Source organism: Rhea pennata, chromosome 13, assembly GCF_028389875.1.
Source record: "Rhea pennata isolate bPtePen1 chromosome 13, bPtePen1.pri, whole genome shotgun sequence".
NCBI classification, from domain to species: domain Eukaryota; kingdom Metazoa; phylum Chordata; class Aves; order Rheiformes; family Rheidae; genus Rhea; species Rhea pennata.
The window spans coordinates 1,109,174-1,133,830 of record NC_084675.1 but is presented as its reverse complement, the minus strand read 5'-3'; the positions used below and the strand labels follow the sequence as shown (position 1 = coordinate 1,133,830).

General features: G+C 56.0%; 1 protein-coding gene across 9 annotated transcripts in view; it reads right to left on the bottom strand.

Annotated features, from left to right (window-relative positions):
• Positions 1–3,007: 3,007 nt before the first annotated feature.
• RIPOR1 (RHO family interacting cell polarization regulator 1) overlaps positions 3,008–24,657 on the bottom strand; it is a 37,519-nt gene continuing 15,869 nt past the window's right edge. For 3 of the 9 annotated variants that reach the window (XM_062586893.1, XM_062586888.1, XM_062586889.1), the window contains exons 2-22: positions 17,222–17,348; positions 14,353–14,502; positions 13,756–13,834; positions 13,366–13,389; positions 12,746–12,799; positions 12,204–12,356; positions 12,054–12,117; positions 11,921–11,964; positions 11,566–11,691; positions 10,999–11,147; positions 10,621–10,810; positions 8,416–9,234; positions 8,052–8,191; positions 7,451–7,625; positions 7,101–7,236; positions 6,763–6,924; positions 6,456–6,614; positions 5,804–6,000; positions 5,610–5,693; positions 5,092–5,182; positions 3,008–3,984 (exon numbers count right to left, since the gene is read on the bottom strand). In XM_062586893.1, the coding sequence (XP_062442877.1) occupies positions 3,887–3,984; positions 5,092–5,182; positions 5,610–5,693; positions 5,804–6,000; positions 6,456–6,614; positions 6,763–6,924; positions 7,101–7,236; positions 7,451–7,625; positions 8,052–8,191; positions 8,416–9,234; positions 10,621–10,810; positions 10,999–11,147; positions 11,566–11,691; positions 11,921–11,964; positions 12,054–12,117; positions 12,204–12,356; positions 12,746–12,799; positions 13,366–13,389; positions 13,756–13,834; positions 14,353–14,502; positions 17,222–17,322 (3,195 nt within the window). In that variant the 5' untranslated portion in view covers positions 17,323–17,348 and the 3' untranslated portion in view covers positions 3,008–3,886. The other 6 variants (XM_062586890.1, XM_062586896.1, XM_062586891.1 and 3 more) reach the window with 6 other exon arrangements.

The following is a 24,657-nucleotide window of genomic DNA, read 5'->3' as shown; positions in this document are numbered from 1 at the left end:
TGACCCACTTGAGCAGGGAGGTAGGATTAGGTGATCTCCAGAAGTCCTTTCCAACCTTACCGATTCTATGATTCTGTGGAGAACGAGGCCCATGGTGTACGTACTTGACATACCCCACACAAAACAAGTCATTGGTCTTGACAAGGCTATTGCTCTACTGTGGCTAAGCAGAGACTACTTTGCTGTGTGAATCATTTATTGCTGACCACTCTGAAGTCCACATATGTAATGAATGTCTTGAAAATGTAGTTTCATATAAGCCTAGAATACAGGTTCATATTTGAGACTGCTCAAACATGAGTTTCTCCAAATGGGTAACACTGTTCTGGGGGTTTGCTTCAGGCCACCTGATCAGGAAGAAGAATTAGATGAGGCCTTCTACAGACAGCTGGAAGTAGACTCACATTCATGTTGGAGGGACAGCACAGCAAGGTTCAGGCAATCCCAAAGGTTCCTGGACAGCATTGGCAATTACTTTCTGATAAAGGTGATAGACACTCTGTTCAGTTCCAGGAAGAGAGTCATTTTGTCCTGAGGATCCTGACAGCACCCTGCCTGCCTTGACAGAAAGCTACTTTCTTGCTCAGACCTCTGCAATCAAGGTATAGATTATCTTGGAAGTTGGTATTGTGTTGCAGGGATGGGGCTAGGTTTTGGCAGAGCAAGGAGAACACCCACTTAGATGAGTGGATTGAAGTCATGGCTCTGGCTGCTGGAGTGATGGGTTGTTTTTATTTCCAGGATTCATTTTGAGGGAAAAGAAACCAAAACAAAAACATAGGATGTGTGGGCCACTTTCCACCTCTGGAGTGCTTTTGCCCCAGAGTTGTTTTCCCACTGTAGTATATGCTAATTGTGGCTAACAGTGCAGTACCCAATACTTTGGCAGAATCACTATACTTTCCTCTTAGGGCTCCTCCAACCCTCGTCAGCAGATGAAATAAGGCTAAGCTAGCAGTGACACAACAAAGTATCCTCTGGTTATACCTCCTACTGTCCCCTCTACAGATAAAACCACCTCCAAAAGTGCTTCCTCTGCTTTCAGACTCAGATGATCATGGGCACCAGGTTTGGCTAATACGGCACTGTCTGCCTGGTTCTGCCCTGTGCCATGCACCTCTTTGCCATAGACATCGCAAAGACGTGGGCAGAAGCTGTCTTGTGCCATTACTTTGCCAGGCTACCCAACCTCTGCCCACAGATCCACTTTGTTCCACCACAGCTCCCAACATAGGGAAAGTGCCTGGGTGCTGTCCCTCGCTCCCAACAAGGTACTTTCAGACATCTTAACTCTAATGATTTGTCCTGTCTGGGACATTCTATACACCAAGACATGCTATCATCCTTTCTGCAGAACCTCCTCCCCCAACAGGGGGATGTGCAGCTGTACTAGCAGCCCCTCATCATGCAAAGCAGAAAGCAGAACTCAAGAACCAGATGCCCCTGTACTGCTAGACCACATTTTTGGCAGTGTGGGCCATGGCAGGACCTTGTCTGGAGCTAGCAGGGAGGCTTCCCAGCACTGACGAGCTGTCCCTTGTCCCCAGGCCAGCCCTCACCGTGGAACAAACAGCACATGAAGGGCAGAAATAGATCACCCAGAGAGGTGTTGTAGTCTCCACCCTTGGAGATACTCAGAACTCGACTGGATACAGTTTTTGGCAACCTGCTCTAGTTGACTCGGGTTTGAGCAGGGGGAATGGACAGTCATCTGCAGAGGTCCCTTTCAACCTTTATTATTGTGTGATTCTATGAGCCTTTGCAGCTCAATGCCACTGCAGCCAGATTTACTGTTCTTACCATTGAGAGGAAACCCAAAAGGTGCCAAATCCCTGAGGAGGATGTTTTGAAAACAATTTCAGCTCAGCAAGCTCTGGCCTTGGTTCCACTACTGCCTGGGATCAGGCACCATGGTGCATTCCCATCATAGGCATGAACCAGAGTAGAAACTAGGGTTGCCCTGGAAATAGCAGGGGAACATCCTGATTTCCAGGGTTTGGGGACATCCTTAAGCCTGCCTGCCCAGCCCACTGTGCAGGCAGTGATCACCTCTAAGGACAAACTGTATACCCTTTGTTAGACACCAGCTCCACTGGGACCTTGCTATATCTGGCAGCAGCCCCATGGCATGGCCTCAGCATGCACAACACATGCCAGCTTGAGCGAGGTTTCCCACTCCCAGCAGGCAAGGGTTTGCCTAAGTTTTTGCAACATCTTAGGCACTCTTGCAAAGCTCAGAGAAGGTGGAAACACCTTCCACTGCTTAAAAAGGTTCCTGCTCTCCTTTTGGTGACACCAAAGCCACTGTGGAAGCAAGCTGGTGAGGACCTGCTCCTCTGCTGCATTTACCACACATGGCTACGGGCAGTTCCCACCATGTCAGATCCTGGCTTTCCAAGCACCTGAGACACACCTAGTTGGGTCTAACTTTGTCACTCTGTCCACAAACATTTATTTGTGGACCACTGAATCAAGGCACTTTGAAAAAGACACCACAGGCAATGGCATTTAAATCATCACCGTGTCAATATTCCTGGAGGGCAGGACAGCAAAGCCACACCACAGACCTAGGCAGTGCTAAGCAGTGCTGGGGCAATCCTCTCTGCCCAGCTGTGTTGTGCCAAGAAGACTGAAACTCCTGCTTGGCCCGCACATCACCTCTGTGCCAGGGAGCAACCTGGTCTCTTCTTCCCTTGCACAGCTGGCTGCAAAAAGGTGCCTGCCAGCTCTGAAAGCTGGCTCAGGCTAGGGCTGGCTGCTGCCTGCCTGGGCTGGCAGCCCCATGGCACACCTTGTGTTGCCCCAGCTGTAGCATGGGAATGGCTGGCAGCTGAGGTGTGGGCGAGGACTGCCAGCTGCCTAGCACAGTTCAGTGCACCCAACTGCAGCTAGGCCATGCTGTTGCATCCTGTGACAACCCTCCAGCCCACCAGTCAGCCATGCTAACCACTAGCTACACTGCCCCAAGGCAAGGGAGCTCAAGAAACACCCACACAATGACACCATCACTCATTAAAGGTTTGTTTTTATTTCTGCTTTAAAATCAAAATTAGTCATTCTCTGTAATTACATTATATATAGATTTATAGAGACATTATAGAAAAGAATTTTTTGCTTTTGTTTTTCTGCAAAAATCTGTAAATAAAAAATAAAATAAAACCAAAAAAAAAGGTGGCAGCTTCTGTCCATCCATCTGTCCATCCCTCTCTCTGTTGCTCCTCCTGCCCCTGCCCTCCACAGTGCTTCCCAAAAGACTGGGAAAGATTCTGGGGTATGGTCATATCTCACTGCACTCCCTACAGCCAGGCCTGGGGAGGGACAGGAGCACGTGGAGCTGGAAAGAAGAAATGCCAGCAGAATATATTAATATCTCATATATCATTTTATTTAAGTCCTGGAGACTCCAGGTGTCAAAGGGTGATAGTCCCCACAGCCCAGGAAACTCCTGGAAGGAAACAGCATCATTTCCAAAGTGCAGATCCTTCGGGGGAATGGCATGTGACCTCGAGCAACAGGAAGGGAAGTGGTGGAGAAGTCTGGTACATCTCTGCCCTGCTCCAGTAGGCATCTGTAGCCCCAGCTGTAGCCAATGATGGGGCAGGTAGGGCAAGCTCCCTGGCAATTTAAATAGCAATCAAAGGGTGAGAGGTGCAGCGAGCCCCCCTGCCCAGGGGTGCATACAGGGCACCCCAAATGGCCAGTGTCAGGGGCAGGGAAAGCAGTGCTCTGTAAGGCAGTGAGCGGCTGCGGCAAGCTGCTGGTAGGGGTAATACTGCAGTGTGCTGCTGAGGGTGGGAGACTCTGGGTGCTGGCTTGGTCCATGCAAGCCCAGGCAGCCTAGCAGTGCCTTTGCCCTGAGGGATGGCAGGCAGGTGTGTGTGGTGTCTCAAAAAGCTGTACTGGCCATGCTGGCTGGTGCAAAGATCCTCGGGAGGCTGTCCAGGGTCTCCTCCAGCCGCCTGTGAGCTGATTTACCATCCTCACCTGCAAGTACAGACTGTGGTCAGCGAACCAAAATTCTGGCACTCTGGCCCCTGCTCATCCCCAGCCACCTTCCTTTGCCTGGAAGGGGGAATGTGGCTAATGCCTGATGGAGCTGAGCCTGGGTGACACAGCCACAGAGCACAGAAATAGCTCATGCTTCACTTGGTACACATTTGGACAAGGTCCCGGCTGGAATCAGGCTCATGAAGTCCCCAAGGCTCTTGTATTTGATTCATGCATTGTAAATTCTGTTCTCCAGCTGCCTGCTGCACCATGCCCATGCATGGAAGGGATCGCTCACATCTCAGCTTCAGGAGCACTGGCTGCTGACCCTACTCACCTGTGGAGAGCCCAGGCAGGGCAAACAGGCCAGGGCTTGGGCTGTACCAGAGGCAGGAGGCAGGGGAGGCATGTCTCAAACAGCTGTGCATGTCTGTGTGTGCTCGCTCCAGTATCAAGAAGGCTCCCCCAAACCCTGCATACATGCAGGGACAAAGATGTCCATGCTGCAAACTGGCCCAGAGATCTCTGCCCTGGTCCCCCCTCCACCAACACAGATCTGCACACAGCAGCCACCTCCCAGTGAGAAGTTGTGACATGGACAACCTGCTGCAAAATGGACACAATGGACACCCATGTGCTGGGTGTGCCATGGGCATGGGCTCTACAAACAGCCAAGACATACAGACTCCAAAACATGACATGGTTGACAGGCTCTAAGACGACACACTTGTGAGCAAAGCAACAGGAGCAGAGACCAGGGACGAGGATGGCTCACATGTCCCAACCTGTGTAGCAGCTGTCACGACCCGGAGGCCTAGTAACCCACTCAGATGGTTCTCTCAGTGCCATCTAGCAAATAATAAATAACAACCATGCTTAGCACTCTTTGGCTGGGGGCACTTCCAGCCCTTAATGCCCACTGCCAACCTGCTCTTCCCTGGTCAGAGCTGGCACGAGGGAAGATATGACCCTTCCACATAGGGCTAGGCAGCAATGAACCCAGGACACCCTTTTCCCACTGGCAATGCCAGTGAATGGCACTGAGAGATGTCCCTCGGGAGCCCAGAGTGGGGAGGGAGCAAAGCAATACAGCAGGACACTCACCACACAGCATCAGACTCTGCTTGGCTGCCTCCCGTACGGGTTCCTTGTCGGTTTGGCACAGGTAAACCAGCTGCTCGATGCTCTCCTTGGCCTGCAGGAATGAGGGCAAAGGTCTAAGGGCAGCTAACTGGCAACATGGGCACAGCCCAGAAGAGAAGGTAGTATGGATTGCTACAGCCCCATGGCAGGTACCAGGCTGGCATGGGTAGGTCCCAAAGCTCCCATTGAGCTCTCCTTTCTCCTCCTGCCCAGTTTTGGACAAGAAAATCCCTTGGCTCTGTCCCTTCCCTCTCTACTTCCCTTCAGGGCCTGTTCCTGCCTGGTTCTCTGCTGCATTTGGGTCCCCTCCAGCTACATTATCTCAGGAGCAGTGGGATGTGCAGCAACCACTGGGGCACCACCAGGCAGCCCTTGGCCACATCCAATTCCTCTTCATCCACCCTGCAGCCATGCCAGTCCTGGGACTGAACTACCACAAGCATCTGGGCACCACTAGTATCTCCCTGTAGCCCTTTTACCTTGAGACAGCCCAATGCTGCGCACCCTGCCACACGTATCTGCATCTCTTCATCCTCCAGCTGGTCCAGGTAACACACAAGGGCCTGGGGGAGACTGGGTGTCAGCACTTGCCCTTGGCTGTAGCAAATGTGGGAGGCAGCACCCCTTGGCAGCACCACCAGCCCATCTCACCCCAGATCTGCCTGCAACATACCCGTTGGCGGAAGCGGGGGTTTTCAGCCAGGCTGCGGAGCTGGGCCGACACAGCGCTCACCACCTTGCTGTTGCCCTCTATGAGGAGCAGGCTCAGTGCCTTCAGTCCCTCCTTCTTGAGGCGGCCCTCAGGCATGCGCTTCAGGGCCCGTAGCACCACATCCTGGTCGTCTGAGTTCAGGTTTTGCGCCAGCAGCACTGCAGGGAATGGCCTGCTAAGCCGGGGTGCCAAGACCTTGGCAGTATTGCCCGTATGCCCTTGCCTCCTCCCAGGGCTGTTCAAGTGCAGGGAGCTCAGCCCTGGGCACACTGCTACCACACTGGGCAGAAGGAGCTTCCATGCAGTGTATTCACAGGTGTACTACCCTGTGTGGGGCTGTAGGGGCACCCAAGCTGAGGTGCCAGGGGATGTGTGGAGAACACAGACCCAAGGGAGCCTGAGAAGGCAGCAAGGGAGTGTACTGCACACTAGGGCTGGATCAGGCCTGATTGCCCACTTCAAGGATGGCTGAGCCCCTGGATGATGCCCCACAGCAGGCTGTGGAGTTGCTACAAGTTGATACTCCAAGGCATGGGTGCAAGAATCTTGGGCACCCCTGCTCAGGGCTGGGCACTGCCATGCCAGGGCCCTGCAAGAGCAGATGAGCACCCACCTTCTTCTGCCAGCTCCATCACATAGGCATCCAGCACCAGGGCACCGAGTGACTCAAAATGGCTCCAGTACTGGAAGATGGTGACCTGCTCACTCTGGGCACTGCCAGGTCGCCGGGGTAGCCGTCGATTCAGCACATCCTCCACCAGCTTCACACACACTACAGAGAAGGGCTCAAGTCAGTGTTCATGGCATCCCTGGACACCCTGTTGGTCTTTCCAGGGCTCTTGACACCCATAATGCCCCAGCTGGGGTCAGTGAGAGGTACTGGCAATTCACTTCCTGAACACCCTTGGGTGCCTACTTACCTGCGTCAGCCAGGCCAGGGTGCCGCTCGTTGATAAGCGCTGCATACTGGGTGCTCAGCACCTGCAGGAACTGCTCCACAGGGCAGGTATAGACATTGGGTACCTTCACGCAGAGGTCCCAAAGGGGCAGTACTCCCTCCTTCTGTGTTGAGAACTGCACCACTGTGGGGATACATGTTGTCAAGCCTTTTCTGGGCCCAAGCAGCTGACAGGCACCTCCTGCCTTCCTGCTGGCACAGCCCCCTTCTGCCAAGCGAGGCCCACAAGAGGGGCCCAGGCCCCAAGCAGCCCTGAAGAGGGAGGTGGCATAGATGGGTCCCTCTGCCACATGCCTTTACCTTCAGCAGCAGAGCTGGCTGCTCCCAATCGCTCTTCTGTTAGCTGACACACGATCTCCAGCACCTGCGCTTCCCGCAACAACCTGTCCAGGGCGTACATCTCCTGGCACCGCAGGGGCCCAAAGGTGCCCAGCTTCTGCAAGGCACAGGCAAACCACTGACCATAAGGACAGAGCCTGGCACTCAGATCACAGCATTGGCATGGCCCTCGAGGCTGTGATGAGAGCAATCTCAAAGAGAGTTATTGGAGCTACCCAGCTTGTCAGGCTCTGCCGGGGTCCCACAGCCCACCCTAGTGCCTGCCAGCCTCAGGACATGCCCCACTGCCATGCTCTGGCCCCTGCTCTCACCAGCAGCAGGCAGTTGCAGTTGTTGAGATGAAGCACCAGGGACTTATCCAAGAACTCGTTGCCAGTACTCATGGGATCTGTGCTGCCCTCAGAGCAGCTGCACAAGCCAGCGTCGTCTGCCCCCATCTCACCAGCGCTGGGGGCCCCACTCCCATGCCGGGGTTTGCCAGCCCTCCTGCAAGCCAGGAAGAGACCAAGCCATCAGGTCAGTGCAGAAAACCCAGATCCAGCCCTTCCCCTCCCATTGCTGCAGGAGAAACACTGGGCAGAGTTTCTATAGGACCTTCAATATTACTTCATTTGGACTGCTTAGGGCTGAGCAAAGGAGCAGATCCCAGTAGTGCAGGGACATGGGCTGTCTCTCAACCCAGCCCCATGAAGATGAAACCCCAGAGAGGTACGAGGTGGCACTACGCTCCCCAGATGGACTGGATCCCACCACTCTTCAAACTAGGCCTGCCCTGAGGTGAGACAGGCTAGTCTAACCATGCTGGGTCCCCCAGCGCAGAGAGGCACTGCACCAGAGGTGGACACCCCTGTCCCAACTGCCCCAGGGATGCATCTTGCCCTGCACCCTGTCCTGAGCCCCACTGCTGCACACCTCTCATCCCGGATGACCTCCTCCTCAGAGCCCTCTGAGTCATCCATGTCAGAGGTGTTGAGGAAGCTGAAGCTCTCTAGTGCATGCTCCACTGTGAGGCTGATGCTGGAGGCCCGGCTGAGGAACACACCTTGCTTGTGCTGTGGAGGAGGGCATGACTTCATTAGACATTGGCATGCAAGCCAAGATGGCCTGGACCCTCATCCCTGTGTACTGCCAGCCAGGATGGCTCTGCCATCCTCGTCCCCAAGCTCTGCCTGCTGGGATGGCCCCAGCACCCTCATCTCTGCACCCTGCCAACTGGGATGGCCTCACCGCCCTCATCCCCAGGTACTGCTGTGGACTCCCTCTGAGGCCCCCTCACCAGCAGGATCTCTTCCAGGTGTTTGAGCTCCCGTTCAAGGGGCTGCAGCTCTGGAAATTGTCCCCGATAGTCATCCAGGGCTGAGCCCAGGAGGCTGATGGCCTCCTCCAAGCCTGAGTCCACAGCCTTCACTCGTGGGACCTCAGGGGGACTGGCAGGCAGGAGTGAGGTGTGGATGGACATCTTCTCCACGGAGGTGTGTGCTGGGCCTGTGGCTTGTGTGGGGGCCTTGGTGTTACAGCCACTCTGCACCAGCTCTTGGCTCACCACTGGCTCTACCTGTGTGGCCTCCATCTCACAGGCCTCAGACCATGACACCATGGTGCGGGGCTTGGCCTCAAAGCCTCTGTCCTGCCCTGGCCATGCTGCCGACATCACGTTTGAGGCACAAGGGAGGGAGTCTGTGTCTGGCTCGCCTGGGCCAGAGTCCTCTGGGCTTGGAGAGGGCTCCCACATGCTCTCCAGAGCTTTGGCCTCCATTGTGGTGTCCAGACTGGCTTCACTGATGTGGCTCAGAGTCCGGGAGTAGGGCACGTGCCCATTGGCCACCACATCCTTCTTGGAGCTGCCTTGCTCCTCTAATTGGTCGGGCAGCCTTGGTCCGGCAGGCATGCTGGCTCCAGCCCCTGCCTCCTGCTGCTGGGAGAAGGAGATCTCGATGGCAGGGGCTGAAGCCTGCACCTCTGGCTGCACGATAGGCTTGTGTACAGTGTGGCGGGTATTGCCTGACAGCTGGGGACTCGAGGAATCATCTGATGACTCCGAGGAGATGGACCAGGCTGTACCATTTTCCAGCTCCTCCTGGCGCCGCAGCATGTTCTAGGAAGGGAGAGGACACGGTGCATCAGCTGGGTACCTCCTGTGGCCGCCCATTTCCTCAGGGGCATTGCCCTCACCTGGGCTGCCTTCCTCTCCCTTTGAGGGGGGCAGATTATACCAGAAAGCACTAAGGCTGCTGTAACCCTCAGGGATGATGCTCTGGGGATCTTATGGGGCCAGAGCAGAGATCAGCCCCCTCCAGCTGCAGGAGCCTGGGCCCCAGGAGCTGCTGGCTCATCCCTCTTGGCTAGCCTGGCTCCACGGCCCAGCAAGGAGGAAGGCAAAGGCCTGGCATACCATGGCCATATTGCCCATGTGCTGCTTCCCCTTCAAGTCTCAGATCCCACACCACACTGAGGAGGGACCCAGGAGTCTTGCTGCACAGACCCCACCGCACACGTTCCCGGTTTGCTGGGCGCCATTCCAGGATGCTGGCAGCTCCCAGGTGCTACAGAGAGGTCTGGCACAGAGAAGGTGCAACACGCAGAATGCAGCCATGCTCTGCAGTGAACAGGAGGGGTACTGGGACGTCACAGCTACAAGGACAGGTATGGCCCCACCACCAGCCTGCAGGGGGCAGCACCAGCCAGCACGTCACATCACACCAATGCCAGGCCAATGCCACCAGTGCGGGAACATGGACACGCCTTCTACTCACTACTGCCTTGCTCTCACATGAAGGCTTATAGATGGAGGAGCAGGGCCAGCTCACACAGCCAATGCTCCCTGAGCTTGTGGCTGGGCTTCAGTGTGACCCGAGGACACGAGTGCTCACTATACACCAGCATCCCTGGTGGTTCTATCCCCTCACGGCAGCCAAGGCCCTGGCTGGCAGGTTCAGGGCCTCGGCTGGCAGGATCAGGATCTCGGCCTTCAGAAAGGGCTAGTGAGTAGAAGGCAAGGAGCGGCTATCACTACTGCAGAACAGCCAAGTCATTGGGCTAAGCTACAGGCCGGCTCCAGCCCTCGCACTTACACAGCCCTGCTGCGGCCATCTCCCAAGCTCGACCGAGGAGACGTCGCCGCAGGAGCAGCCTTGAGACAGCTTTTTGAAGAGTGTCTCTCGAAAGATGTCCAACAAGGACCAGCCGTGCTTGTCGGCTGCCCGCGCCGGGCTCTTGGGCAGAGAGAAAAGGAGCCATGAACATGGGAGGAATAGGGGCTTACAGGCTAGTGTAGAGAGGCCGTGGCCAGATGGATAGAGCAAGGGGTGTGAAGGGATAAGAGGCTATCCCATTTCATCTCCTCTGAGCTGTGCGACCTGGTGGGACCTAACAGGGCACACATTAAGTTGACGAAGTGGCTGGGCGTATGCATCCCCACACGCTCCCCTGTGCATGACAGATCACCCGCAGGGTAAGCAGCTCTGCCTCGTGCTACACTTACATAGAAAGCCTGTTCCCGCAGGGATGGTGTATCTGGTGGGCTCTGGTTGTACGTGGAGAACCTCTTGTTCACTGTGGAGGCCTTGTTGACGGTGCTTGCTGCTGACGGCTGGTCATCCTTGTCGAAGGGGCTGGTGAGCAGAGCAGGGAGATGAAGGGTGCAGGTAAAATGATGGGGTCTCAACCCTGCTCTGCAGTGAACAGGAGGGATACCGGGACACACAGGGCCCTGCAGCCCTATTCAGTCCACCTCTGACACCCCATAACTGCAACCCAGGTTTGGGATGAGGGAGAACCCAGGGCAGGCCAGCTCTCTCCATGCCATGCCAGGCATCCCAGCCCTCTGTGCCCTGCTAGGGATGCCTGCTGAGGTACTCACTTCCAGGTCACCTCCAGGCTGAGTTTGATGGTACCCAAGTCATTGATATCCACAGCCACTACTTGGGGTAGAGCTGCAAAGAGGTCCTTAGTCTCACATGACACATTGCCCACCACAACATGGTTAGCCAGGCTCTTAAGCTCTGTCACCTGCAGAAGGAAGGAGAAGAGATGATGAGATGAAGGCACTGAATGCTAAGCACGCAACATGCCTGCTCTTACCAGGATGCCACCACCACAGGACAGCATCTCCTCCACCCTCCCCAGCGAGGATTAGCTTTAGGTCCTGGAGGCAATCCTTGAAGAGATGAAATGTGGTAATTGGATTGCAGCAAGCAGGGAACCCCCAACTGGCTCCCAGTGCTATGTCTGGTGTGCTCTCCTCCCACAAGTAGCCTATGGCTTTTTCTATGTGTTTAGAGCACAGCTTTCCCTCAAGGCATGGCACAACCTCTGCTGCTGTTCCCAACACAGCCCCCAGGGCAGCTCTGGATGGGAAAGGTGGTGCAGTGCCTATCAGGCCACATTGTCCCTGCTTCCTCTCTGCTCTATCCATAGAGCCCTGTACCTTGATGGAAAGGAACTCGGTGATGAGGGGCAAGAAAACCATCTCCTCGCTGTCCCACACCTGCTTGCTGTTCACCTCAATGCGTCCCCGCAACTTCCACCGTTGCCGTCCGTACTTCATGAAGATCTGAGGAGAAAGCAGAGGCATGAGGGTAGGGAGGCAGGATGGTGGGTGTTCTCCACACCTCCCAGGGCGCCTCCAGGGCTCCATGCCACCCATCACAGACCCACAGCACGCCAGCCCACCCAGCACCGGTACTCCAGGTCAAGGCCTCTCTGTACAGCTCCAGGCACAGTAAAGACCACAGGGATGGAGGACAGCAGAGCCTGATCCATGTCCCAGAGGTCCCACAAACCTCATACTGGTCACCAGCGCACAGCCGGGCAAAACCTGCCAGTCCTGCAAGAGAAGACAGAGGGGCATGGCTAGTCCATGGTCCATGGTGGCATGAAGCAGTCAATGGCCCAGGCTGGAGGGGGATGTGTTACCTTTCATCCGCACATGGAACTCGCCCAGCTGACTCTCCAGCTCGCTCTCCAATAGGCACATGTTCTGGGGGCAGACAGATGGAAAGCACCTGTCAGCAGCAGCCCCCAGGCTCAGCACCCTCTTAACCTACCCCATGCCAGGCCCCTTACCTCTGTGTATTCCTTGTAGCCCTTGCTGGCCTCAGCCAGGCTCTCACGTGCCTCTCGGCTGCCTGGTGATCCTGTGCTGTAAGCCTTGACCATGTTGTGGGCCCCATCACGGAGTCGTCGCTGGATGCAATAGGCCTCGTAGAGCTCATCTATCTGCAAGGACAGGCCCAGACTGGCAGTGAGGGGCAGGGTGCTATGCTGGGAGGGCCAAACAGCAGGCAGGAACCAGCACCAACCTCCTGGCTCCTGCCGAGCTCCGGCAGCTATGCCTTAAGACATTCTTCAGCCAGTCTCCGGGGCACCCTGCTCATGCAGGACTATGTGCCTGGTGGGACGGCACATGGCTGCATTTGTGCCAAGACATGGGTGCAGAGCAGGCTAAGTGGGGCCAAGCACCAGAGGTCTGCCTTGGCATTGCTGAAGTATGACTGATGTGAGGAACAAGCCAGGAGCCAGGCGGGGAAGAGTCCCACATTGCCAATGCTGCAAGGAAGCTGGAAGCTCAGAGGACCACAAAGTTGACCCTAACCCCCAGCTCTTACCTTGCTAGCATGAAATTCCAGGCGACGCAGGAAGCGCTCAATTGACTTGACTTGCTGGAAAAGCAGAGGAGACAGTGTCAGAGGCAAAAGGAGCCCTTCTGAGATGGACAACAGGCCAGGATATGCTCAGGACAGAAACCCTGCTGCATGCCCATGCCATGGGTCAGCACATGCCCTGGTCATTGGCCCTACTGTGTGCAGGGCACTGCAGAAGGGTAGCTGATGGTGAGCAGAGCAGAAGCCAAGCTTGCACCCATGAGCTGGCAGTATCCTACAGCCTTCCCTGTTCTGCAGGGTCTCTCAGGAAAACAGGCCAAGTTCCAGGGTGCTGTTCTCCCATGTTCATCCAGGCTCAGAGCTAACCCACGATGAGCACTCACCAAACATAGCTTTTGCTTGCAAGAAGCTGGCTACAAGTCCCTGCTGGTCCCTGCTTCATCCCCTGTCCACTCTGCCCAGAGAGCCCCAATCCCATGCTGCAGGCACTCTGACATGCAAGGGAGGGAGGGCAGGTACTGGACAATGAGACACTGCTAGCAGACAAGGGACTTGCAGCAGCATATCCCTCCCTGCTCCTAGGATAGGGAAGGCAATGGTGATGGGACACTGCTCCAACTTACCTTATCCAGGTCGTAGAGAAAGCCCTGGAGGAGAGAGGAGAGGGATAAGATGCAGCACAAAGCCAGCTCTGCCCAAAGAGACCCAGCACATCGCACAACCACCACCCATAGCATGTCAGCACAGACATGCAGCACCCAGCCAGGACCAGAGTGATGTGCCCGACAGTAGAATAGGAACCCTGAGCAGCCCAACATCATAGCCCAGCAGGGCCCTGAATTCTATCATAGGAAGAGGCTCTGCCTCAGGGCACAGATAGACAATGAGTTGCCCTAGTCACAACCATGAAGCAAAGTGCTGCTCCCCATAAAGCCCTTCTCTCCTGTGTACTCAGACTGGGCCAAATGGAACCAGCTTGCCCAGTCAGGCTCTTGAGGGGCTGTGACACTCACCAGGCGTGAATTCCTCTTGGACTCACGGATCTGGGTGCTGAGCTTCTCCAGTTCCAGCTGGTGCACCTCCAGGTAGGCTCTGGGGCAACAGCACCACAGTAGTCAGTCTCAGATGTCCTGCCAAGCCTGTTATGCATGGCATGGCCCCTGCCAGCCACTGTCCACACTATGCCCAGCAAGCCAGATTGGGCCCTGCACTCCCATGTTACACTCCCCATATATCACAGCAGCTGTCAGCACCCAAGCAAGGAGCCCACGGGCATCTCTGTGTAGGATGCAGAGGGGTGGACCAGGGCCAACCCTGCAGCACCAGATATGTCCCAAATGGGGACAGTCTCAGGGAGGTGGTACAATCTTGGCCCTCCTATCGTCCTGTGGAACCTCAGGAACTTGCACCTCTTCTCCTGCACTGCTCCAGGATTCCGAGGCACTATCTGAAGCAGGATTTACCCAGGATACCTGGCACATGCCTGTCCATTGAGAGGAGAGAGCTCATAATCCTGTCCCAGGTCCACCCCAACCCATGCCAAGCTGTTCCCATGCCCTCTGGACCTCCCTGACTTCAACCACCCAGCCACAAGGAGCCCCAGCACTTACGTCAGGCCCTTCTTTAGTGCTTCATACACCTCATCCAGGCGGTTGGGCTGAGGCACCTTGGGTGGTGGGGATTTGTGGGACATTGAGAACATCCTACTGACCCTGGAGCCAGCCTTGCGGGAGACAGCAGGGGTGAAGGGTGAGAGGTTCCTACAAAGAGAGGCAAGCAAACCCAGCATGACCAGGGTGAACCCATAGTTGGGGCCTCCCAGCCTACCAAGTCACCCCAGCTTAAGTAAAGAGGGAGCACCAGAAAGGCGGCCAGGTCCAGGGAGTACTCCATCCAGACCTGCCTGCCTCTCCCATGACTCCCTGCCAGCCAGTCTAACTGGCCAGTAGGGCTGGGCGAGATGGAGTCACGAGCAGCTGTAGGGCTGGGCAGCACTGCCTGGCCCACATGTTTGCACCCCTGCTGTTGTTAGCTATGATCCCAAGTCAGTGGGAGCAGTGCCTTCACCAGTCCTGCTGGCTCTCACTGCCTCTGGGCAAAGAAAGCCTACTGCCCCAGGCCCCATGGTGCATCCCATGCTCCACACATGGCAGAAGCAGCTGGAGATTGCTTTGCAGCCTCCTGCATGCCACAGGGGGTGGGAAGGACAATGCATGAGGTCCAAAGTGACTGATATGAAAATTCAACAATTGGTGCAAATACCCTGCATGCAGGGAAGAGAAGCAACACATGCACCCGGCAAGGCAAGGTAGGGCTTGCAAGAACGCACAATCCACAGGCACTGTGGCCGCTTATCCCACCGCTGGCCCTCCTGGTGAAACCTCAGTCCCAGGTCAGTCTTGGACCCTGGGTGTCAAGGTTGATGGGTCCATAGGACAGCAGAGAGCATGGCAAAGGTCCGTGAAACCTCTACAGAGAGGTAGAAAACACTGCTTAGTTTAGGAAAGAAAGCAAAGGGGAATGAGAACAGCCCCTAAGATGCCTATGGCTGCCCTAAAGCCATGGCTGGCATGAGAAGGGCAGAGAGCAACCTGCTGAGCTCACAGTGGAAAACAGCAGGGAAGCTGGCCTCATCTCAGAGGGGTTGGAGAGACAGGCTGTGGCATACCCTCTGTGGAGGTGTGAGGGCCCCATGCTTCTTATGGGGGTGCAAGGGCAAACTGACCTTACATCAGCCGCAGCCAGCCCATGCTCCTGGAATTCCCATAGGAATGTCTCCAGCCCTGACCACCCTTTGAAGGATCACCATGCTCTGCTCCATTCCAGTGTCCCAGTTGCCAGGAGCATAGAGGTGCTCCCTGTAGTCCAGGCACGGGGGTGGTAGCGCAATGAATGCACCACCAGCCTGTTGGTCTGCCTCCATACAACCCCCAGGACAGGAAGGGATCCCAGCTAGCATCAGCATGGGTGCCTCCTGAGGATGGAGAGCCCTGTCATCCCATCTCAAAGTACAGCAACACAGGGCAGGGACACAGCACTGATGCTACATCTCTCTGGGTATCATCAAGCCTGCAGTATGGGTATCTACTGCCTTAAGGAGCTGTGGGACGGCTGCGTACCCAAATGCCAACCCAACTGCCAGGACCCAAATACCACCCCTCCTGCCTTGTGCAATGGACTCACTACCCAGCCCAACCTGCAACTCCCTATTCAGACTGGGCTTTTCCCTTCCTCTTCTAATGCACTGCCATGCTACCAGCATCTAAGAGATGCTCTGCACTCACCAGTTCCCAGCAGGGACCTTCTCAGGTCAGACCTCCTATACTGTGTGGCTCCTTGGAGAAGTGCTGAAAAGACTTCCCTAAATCTTTGTTGGGGGGAGAGGGGAGGAGTGAACATCTTGGCCTCATTCCAAGCTAGAGTGATGGGCAAGTGCTTGCTCTTCACAGCCATCCCTCCTCATCCTTATCCTCCAGGGCCCTGGAGGCCACAAGCATCTCTCCACCAGCTGCTTGGCTGCAGGAGTCCATCCAGCACCACTCATATTCCCTTCTCTGAACGACTGCGAGCTACACTGGCACCCTCAGATCTGTGGGCAGCTGGAGCATGTGGAGCAGGACTTGAGTCTGGTCCTAGGCATTGGAAAGGTCTATCTGGACTTGTGTCCACACAGCTGACGTGTCCAGTGTGGCAAGGCAGCTAGAGGCACTCCTGAGGCCAGGCTCGTTCATAACACTGCTTTCCCTATCTTCTTGGCTGAGATGTCTCTCCTGCTTGGGAGATGCTGGGTGCATCAGGAGGTAAGGAGCCTGGCTAAACGCTACGAAAAAGGATTGAAAGCATTACAATGCCATGACCCAACAGTCCAAACCTATGGCATGCCCATGTCTCAAAGGACACCTGCAACTCCTTGGGAGAGGGGAATCACATGCTAGGCAGAGATGAGCAGTGTATGGAAGGGCCCCTGTCAACGTGAGTTTCAGTACAGAGGAGGAGAGGGATGTGATGAGGCCCACAACATTGCCAGCAGCTGGAAAGAATGGGTAAGGAATGACTGCTCACTGTTCCTTGCAACACAACTAACGGGCAGCCAAAAAACCTTGCAGCAACAGGCTTAAAATGACCCAAAGGAAACCCTGATTCACACTAGCACTGAATTAAACTGAGAAACTTGCTGCCACAGGATGTCACAGCAAGCAAGACATAAAGCTTCAAAGCCCCTTCAGCCCCCTTCACTGACAGTCATTAAATGTGATGAGCTGGACTTTGGGAAGCCCTCAAGATCTGGCCGGAGCAGGAGAACAATTGCTCCATATCTGCTCCTCCATACTTTGGAAGGGCTGGGCTGCATGACCCTCGTCCAGCCTAGGATGGCCCTTCCTCCTGGCTGGGACATGGCATGATTGAGTTTTGGGCTGACAGACCCCCCGTCTCTGTCCTCATCCTTTGCAACAGGCAGCATGAACACCCATCTCTTACCTGAAGTGCCGATCCACTGTTGAATTCACTCCAGCAAATGACTGGCTCCTATTGATCTTGGCAACAAGGACTCGGCGCTGCGGCCGCACAGACAGTGACATTGTTGAGTGTGACCTCGAGGGCCTCCCTGAAGGGCACAAGACAGCAGGGTCACCTGTGGCAAGGGTTGGCACACACAGACAGGGCTGGGAGCTTCCTGCCCCCCTCCACTTGGTGACCCACCAGTGCTACCCACCTCTGGTAGCACTGGGGCCATGACTGCAGGGCTCCCATACTGACCCCAGTGGTGGTGTCAGTGCCCTACCCAGGGTGAAACAAGGTCCATAATACAGCTCTGGACATTGTGAGTGCTCAGGGGGAACAGAGAGATGGATGTGTCCCAGTGCAGCTCCACGGGAGCCACAGAAAGAAGCTGAACTCCAAGGCCCACCACGGCCCTTCCAGAACATAGCCCATGGCAAATCCTTCATCGTGCCCTGGCCTGGCCATCTCCTCCCCAACCTCATCCCTGTCCAGGTCCCACTGCAGGACAGGAAGGGCACAGGGCTGGACCTGGCTGTCCAGCCCTTTGCTGTCTCCATGCTCACTTCCGTTTGCTCCAGCAGCCAGGATAGAAACACACAGACAACAAAGCACTCTGGAAAGTCCCCAGCCGTAGCCAAGAGCTCTATGTTGAGGAAGGAAAGGCAGAGCCATCCCCAGCAGGACCCTGGAAAGTCCACATGGGCAGGATGTGTGTGCAGGATGGAAATAGCAAGCAAGCACATACCCAAACCCACTCCTCTCACAGCCCCTCTGCTCCCAACAGAGCAGTGCCGAAGAGACAGTGCCAGGAGCCCCGAAACTGCCCATCCCCAAAACAGCCACTGTGGTCAATGCCAGCCACTCACCCTGTGAAGGACAGCCCAGATTTCAGAGTCTCACTGCCCTGACCTGGCTGCCACCCCATATTGCAAAGAGCAATTACTGCATCCTCAGAAACGGCCAGGGGCTCAGAGGGCATCCAAAACTACCAGCAAGGAGCAGAGGAGTTTGTGGCCCCTTCTGGCCCTGCCACCCCCAGCAATGGCACGTGGTCATAAAGAGGAGCCAAGCCCACTCCTGCTGTTCCCCACCAGCTCCTGCTTCCAAGGCTGGCCCTGCTGCTGTGCACAGGGCCTAGGCAGCCACAAGAGGGGAGCAGGAGCCACAGCACTGCCCGCTTGATGCACGATGCGGGCCCCAGGGCATGATGTGGGCCATTTTATCTCAGCTACTGCTGATACCAACTCCGTCCCTCTGCCCTGCTGACCCCAAGAGCTGAGCTACAGGTTAGAAAGCTGATTGCTCCCAGGGGTGAGCCCATGTGGTGCCTGACAGACGCACAACCCACAGCAGAAGGCTGTGCATGGCCACAGAGACACACAGCCTCCTCAGCCTGGCAGACCGGGCCAAGCTAACATCAGCCAGAGCTGGCTCCCCACTTCTTGCATTGCTTTTCCTCCTCTCCAGCATGGCTGACAGTGAGCCCTGAGGTACTGGTGGCAACATAGGGATACGGGGCACAGAGATGTGCACAGCACCCTCAGGCTCAAAGGGTCACCTCCTCTTGCTGGGTTCACTCCTGACAGAGTGGCAGCCATGCTCGGGAGCTGGGCTTACCAGCCTGCTTTCACAGCCTGTCCATGGTGTCCAAGCAAACCCCCAGGCACCGACAGCCACTTCCTCAGTAAGCCCACTCCTTCCCCCAGGGTGGCAGCACCCCAGAGCCTACCACCCAAATTGCTCACCGCATAGCACGCACCTGCCTGACTGTTGGTGGGGATGTGAGCTGTGCTGTGCTCCCTGCTGCCTCAAAGCCATGCCACAGCTTTCTCCTCTCTGAATACCCACCTGAGGCCTGGGCATTTGTAGCCCAGCTCCAGTGACCCTGACACAGCGCCTGCGATGAGCCAGGGCCACTACACCAAGGTAGCCACAATTAGAAGGCTGCCACTGCAGACAAACTCCTGCTGAGTGGAATGGGGGCACAGCAGGCACAGTGCAAAAGTCCTGCTGCCCATCTGTCCCTTCTCCTTGGCGCCTGTTTCCTAGCCTGGGACCACATAACCAAACTGTACTGCAGGTCCCAAAGCCTTAGAGTTAGCTCAGTGCCAGCCCCTCCAGTTTCCAGGACAACACTGTCCCAATTAAGCTCATTACCAGGAGCTGTAATCCCCAGTAGCCTGGCTGACCTGCAGGGCTTGGACAGATTACCTTCTGCAGGGCTGTCTAATCAGCTCCCTGCCAAGCGAGTAAGGCCTATGGAGCAGGGCTTGCTGCCCCAGCTGGGTGTTATTGTGCCTAATCTGCAGAGAAAGCACCTGCCAGTGCTGCAGTAGGATCTGCACATGTGGGGCAGGTCACTTGGAGCTGCACAGCTCCTCACGATAGAGTACAACCCTCCCAGCCCATCCTTCCCCAGCCCCTATTGCTGCCTAAGGGCATAAGAAGGCTCTAAGAAGGGCCATTCAGCCAGGAGCCAGCACTGAGGAGAAGGATGCTATGGGCATCACAACAGAAAAGAATGCTGAGGGCATTGCAGGTGAAAAGGATGCTGAGGACGTTGCAGGGGCATAAGGATGCTAAGGGAAAGAAACAGGAAAGAAACGCTGAGGGCACTGGTGAGAGTAAGAATGAGGGCATCTCAAGGGCAGAAGGATGCTGAGGCATCACCGCGAGAGCAGTTTGCCTCCCCTGCCCAACTCCCTGGAAAGTCAGAATGAGCCCCAGGCTCTTTCTCAAGACCTCTTGTATACTCCAGCAGCTAGGTGGGCCAAGTTGGGACATGTTCCTGGCCTGCCTGAGGCCACGGCATCAAGACAAGGAGCACTCTGATGAGCTGTGATTCCCAGAGGACCGCGTCCTCCTGTCCCAGCCCAGAGATCAGCAGCCTCCCCCTGTTAGGCTCTCTCCCAAATGCACCTCAAGTTGCACTGTGTTGTGGGGCCATGATTCCTGTAAGAACAAGTACAGACTGTGGGGCCATGATTCCTGTAAGAACAAGTACGGACAGGCTCTAGCCAGAACCAAGGGACCACTCAGCCATGGCATTTGCTGCCAGCAAGCCCAGTGACTGGCCTAGAGGAATGACCACTCGCTGCCAGCTTTTGCCCAAGGCTGCCAGTGCCAGCTAATGCCCTCTGCAGCGCCCCTCCCCCCCACACCATTAGCACCCTTTAGCCCCTCCAGTGTCAGCTCCTGGGGCCACAGTACCCTGCAGCCCAGCTCTATGCCAGGACTCCAAATTCTTTCAATGCTCTCAAGAGTGCCGTGCAGGCCATACCTTCCTGCCAAACACTGAGGGATGCTCTAGCTTGGCATACATTGGGCAGCAACCAGGGGAACGGAGGAGCAGCAGGTGGGAAGCTGCACATGCACAGCACGGGGTCTCTCATTCCTGGTAGGAGGCTAGGCAGGAACCACACAGGGTCTCCTGTTCCAGGCATGCTCTGCTCTTGGCGGAGGGAAAGTCCCGACATAGCGCATTCCAGACATTACTGAGATAAGAGGTACCTGGTACCACTCTGGCTGGCTATGGCGGTGAGCGGAGCCCAACATGCACTCCCAGAGGGGCAGTCAGCAGTGGCTTCTCACCCAAGGCTCCAAAGAGGAGCCCCTCAGCAGGCTTACAGGGAGGCCAGAGCTGGACAGAGCGCTGACACACGTGCCTGCCACCAGCTGAACCTAGGGGATATGCCTCCCTCTCCTTGTGGTCAGCTGAGTCCCAGAGGTCTGGGACAGCTGGGAGTCGTGTCCCTGTGCCCCAAAGGTCCTCTCCCTGCCAACACCACAAAACCACCACCTCCCACCCCCAATTAGTTTAGCATTAATGAAGCTACCTTCTAACGAAACTTTGCTGTCACAGTACCTTTCTGAGCCTTGGTCACAGTCTGCCTGCAGCCCTCCAGGGACACAGCAGGGGGAACACAGCCCTGGAGCCTGCTCGTCTGATTGTCTGTCTGTCTGCCCTGCTCCTGCCAATCCTGCCCACAACAGCAGCCAAGAGAAACCAGATGTTACCAGCTGAGCAGACGTCTTCACAGGGAGTGCTGAAGTTCACCCTGTGGGCTCTCCAGCCTGGATGCCAGGTTCTTCTCTCCCGTGCTTGGTGCTCTCAAGATGATTCGAATACCAAGAATGCTGTTACCAGCTTCCTTTACACACACACACACACACACACACACACAGTATGGGAGGGGGGACAGTCCAACCGGCTGGGATTGGTCCCAACTGATTTCTGTTTAACACTCAGACACCAGCCTCAGGTCGCTCTTTCGGGTTTATCAACACTGCAGGAGCCGGAGACGCCCCGAGAGCCCAAACAGGCTCCTTCTATACCCCCAGCCCTGCAGCCATGAGAGCTGTGCTCTGATCAGCATGTCCAGAAATGTCACAGGTGCATTTGAGGCCAGAAACACCCAGGGGTACCCAACAAGGACCCTCCAGCACCCTATGCCCTGATCCCCAAGGAACAGAAAAGAGCAGCAACAAGAGGTGCTACAGGCAGCCACATGAGGGGTTTCTCCAAAAGGGGCTGGCAGAGCTCAGCCGTAGTCTCCATGCTGATGGCAGATGGTGACTTGCTTGCAGTCACCTCCCTGAGCACAAATTTGTCCCCTCCTGAGGGCACAATGGCGCTGGCACTGTACCTGGGGCGAGCCAGTCCTGCTCAAGGCTCAGTCATGTGTGAGGTATTAGGCCAGGTCAGGTGGCTGTAGCAAACAAGAAATCCTCTTGCCCTGAGCCAGCAGTGCTACCCTCTGCACCTTTTGGTGAGTTTGCCTTTGCTACCAGGCTGAACCACATTGAAAACCTTTCGAGGAAGAGCTGTCCGGCTCAAGCATTTGGCACTCTTCCTCCTACCCGAGCTGCAGCATCCTTGTTTGTACAGCTGTATCTCTGCTGGCTTAACCCACATGCACGCCCCAGCCCCCCGCCAGCCTCTTCCGGCCCCAGGACAACGCTTGGCTGGTGCTGTGCATGGGCTGGAGCAGTTCTCCCTCCTCCTCCTCTCCCCAGCTCAGCCGGCACACAGGATGGGAGCATCCAAGGATTAGCACTGAGCTGCCTGTTCACAGAGGGCCTGGGAGCTGCCTCTTCCCTGACCTCCTCCACGCTCTGCCTCTCCTCCGGGAAGCAAGGCCCCTTCCCTGCCTGCTCCCAGCTGAGCCATGATACAAGTCAAGGACAGGATAATTTTTGGAGTGGGATGAGTCAAAAACCTTGAACCTCATCACAGCCCCCCATGACTCCCTAGGGAAAGAAACTCCCAGCGACAAGGCCTGTAACCCCCCTCTGAGATCAGCAGATGCTGGTCTGGCTGCTCTGTGATGAGGGCTGGTGACATTGATACCTGCAGGGCAGCCCAAAGCCACAGTCCTAAGGAGCTGGCCAACCTGTACTGCCAGACAGCCCCTGCCAGGCTCCCTCAGCCTCTCAGCCTCACATCAGCCTGTGAAGTACTGGCAGTGCCAGGAGGCATGGCGGAGGTGTCCACCCTCACACCCGCAAGATGCCGGCTGGCTCCTTGCACTGAGTGGGAGGGCGGCAGGAAAGGGAAGGAGCTCCAAGTGGGAAGAATTGGAGGAAGTGCTTATTTACCCCTTGGAGTATCCCCGAGGAAGGGCAGGGCAGGACAACACACAAGGAGACAGTCATAGCACACTCTGCAGAGGGGCTTGCAAGCTCCCACCCAGCTGCCCAGCCTCACATGCCTGTTGGCTCCCACCCCATCACCCAGCCCAGGCTGTCCACTGGATATCACCCTGCAGCCTGGCCCAGGGTACCCAGGGGCTCCCAGCCTGCTACCAGCAGGGAATGCAAGCCTCAAACTGCTAGCTAGGGAGGAGGCCACTGTGGAGGGCTGGGGTAGTTCCTCTATGCCCAGCTGAGTTGAGTATGACATATTTTCTAGGACAGCTCATAAGAACTGGCCCAGGACCATTGTGGCCACAGTGAAGGTGGCTGCATTCAGTAGGCTGGATCCCTCAGAGAAAGACTGGTAACCCACTGACAGGGGCACAGACCAAGCATCCGGCCAGGAATCCCAGCCCCTTGGGGGCCTATAGGCTGTAGTTCACCTTCCCACCCTACTGGAGGGGACTCTTACTCCTGCAGAGACTGAGAATCTCCGCAGGGGTGTCCAGCAGACCACTTGTGGCTCTGGTTCCCAAGTGTCTCTGGAAGTATCCCAGTGGGGTTAGCCTAACTCTGAGAAGGTTCCAAATGCCACCCCCCACCAACCTGCTTGTCTCCAGGGTGCTCTGTCAGGTATCAGCAGCTCCCCTGAAAATCCTGCCAGTGGAATTTGGTTCTCACGTGTAGGAGAGCAGCCCTAGGACACCCCAACCCTGCCCACTTTCCCTGGAGCCGCACTGCCAGGGACACTTGATGCAGCATCTGGGCTCGGTTTATTCTCATTATCAGTATGGAACGGTTTGTAGCAGAAGAATCTTGGAGTGTGAGAGGGAGAAAAATAATTTGTCAAGGAAAGATGTATTGCTATGGTATCCAAGGGTACGTTGCCCTGGAGCCCCAGGGTGTCACGTGCCCCTGTCCTAGCTCAAAATGCAGAGCCTGTGTCCCAATGTTTGTGACGGCAAGGCTGGGCAGGTGTCAGGCCCTAGACTGCCCCGGAGGTCTGCTACCCTCGCCAGAGAGGGAAGGCTGTCCCAGTGCTCATGAGGAGCTAATGTGTCTGTGCCAGGCTGTGTAGCCTGGCACAGAGCTCTTGCTGGAAATCCACTCTATGCTCAGTCCTAGCCAGTATCCACTTCCACCTATGGGTACAAATTCCAGCACCTCTCTAGTAGGTACGTGCGCACCCTCCTGGCACCACATCTCTGCATGCCACAGTGACAACCTCCTCTCAATGCCACTTGCAGGCCACAGATGCCCATCCCTGGTGCCTCTGATAGGGAGACCTCTTCTCCCTGGAACACAGCAAGTGAAGTCACGCACCCAAAGAACACCCCCCAGTGAAAAACTGAGTGCCCAGCCTCCTGCTCCTTGCCCAAGACAGCCTGCATCACCCTGTAAATCTCAAACAGTCGGAGTTTCCCAAAATATCATTGTCTCTTCTAGCCAAGCAGTGGGGACACACATGTTCCCAAGCACATCTCTACACATCAGCATCGATTTACAAAATTGAGAGTCTGAATTTGCCAGGGCCCTGGGGAAGGAACCTGTGTCCCCACAGACTCCCATTTCCTCCCTGGGATGTGGATCAGCTCATGCTGGTGCTCTGCACTCCCTGAGCCCGTTCCCAGCGTCTCCTGGCCAGGAAGAAAAACAGAAAACAAGCCCTGAGTCATGTCCCTCTCACCTCTTTCAGGCTCTGCAGCTAAAGTCCCAAGCCTCTGGGCTCTGAGCCACATCTCAGTGTGCAGAAGGACCGTACACGACCTCCCAGACCC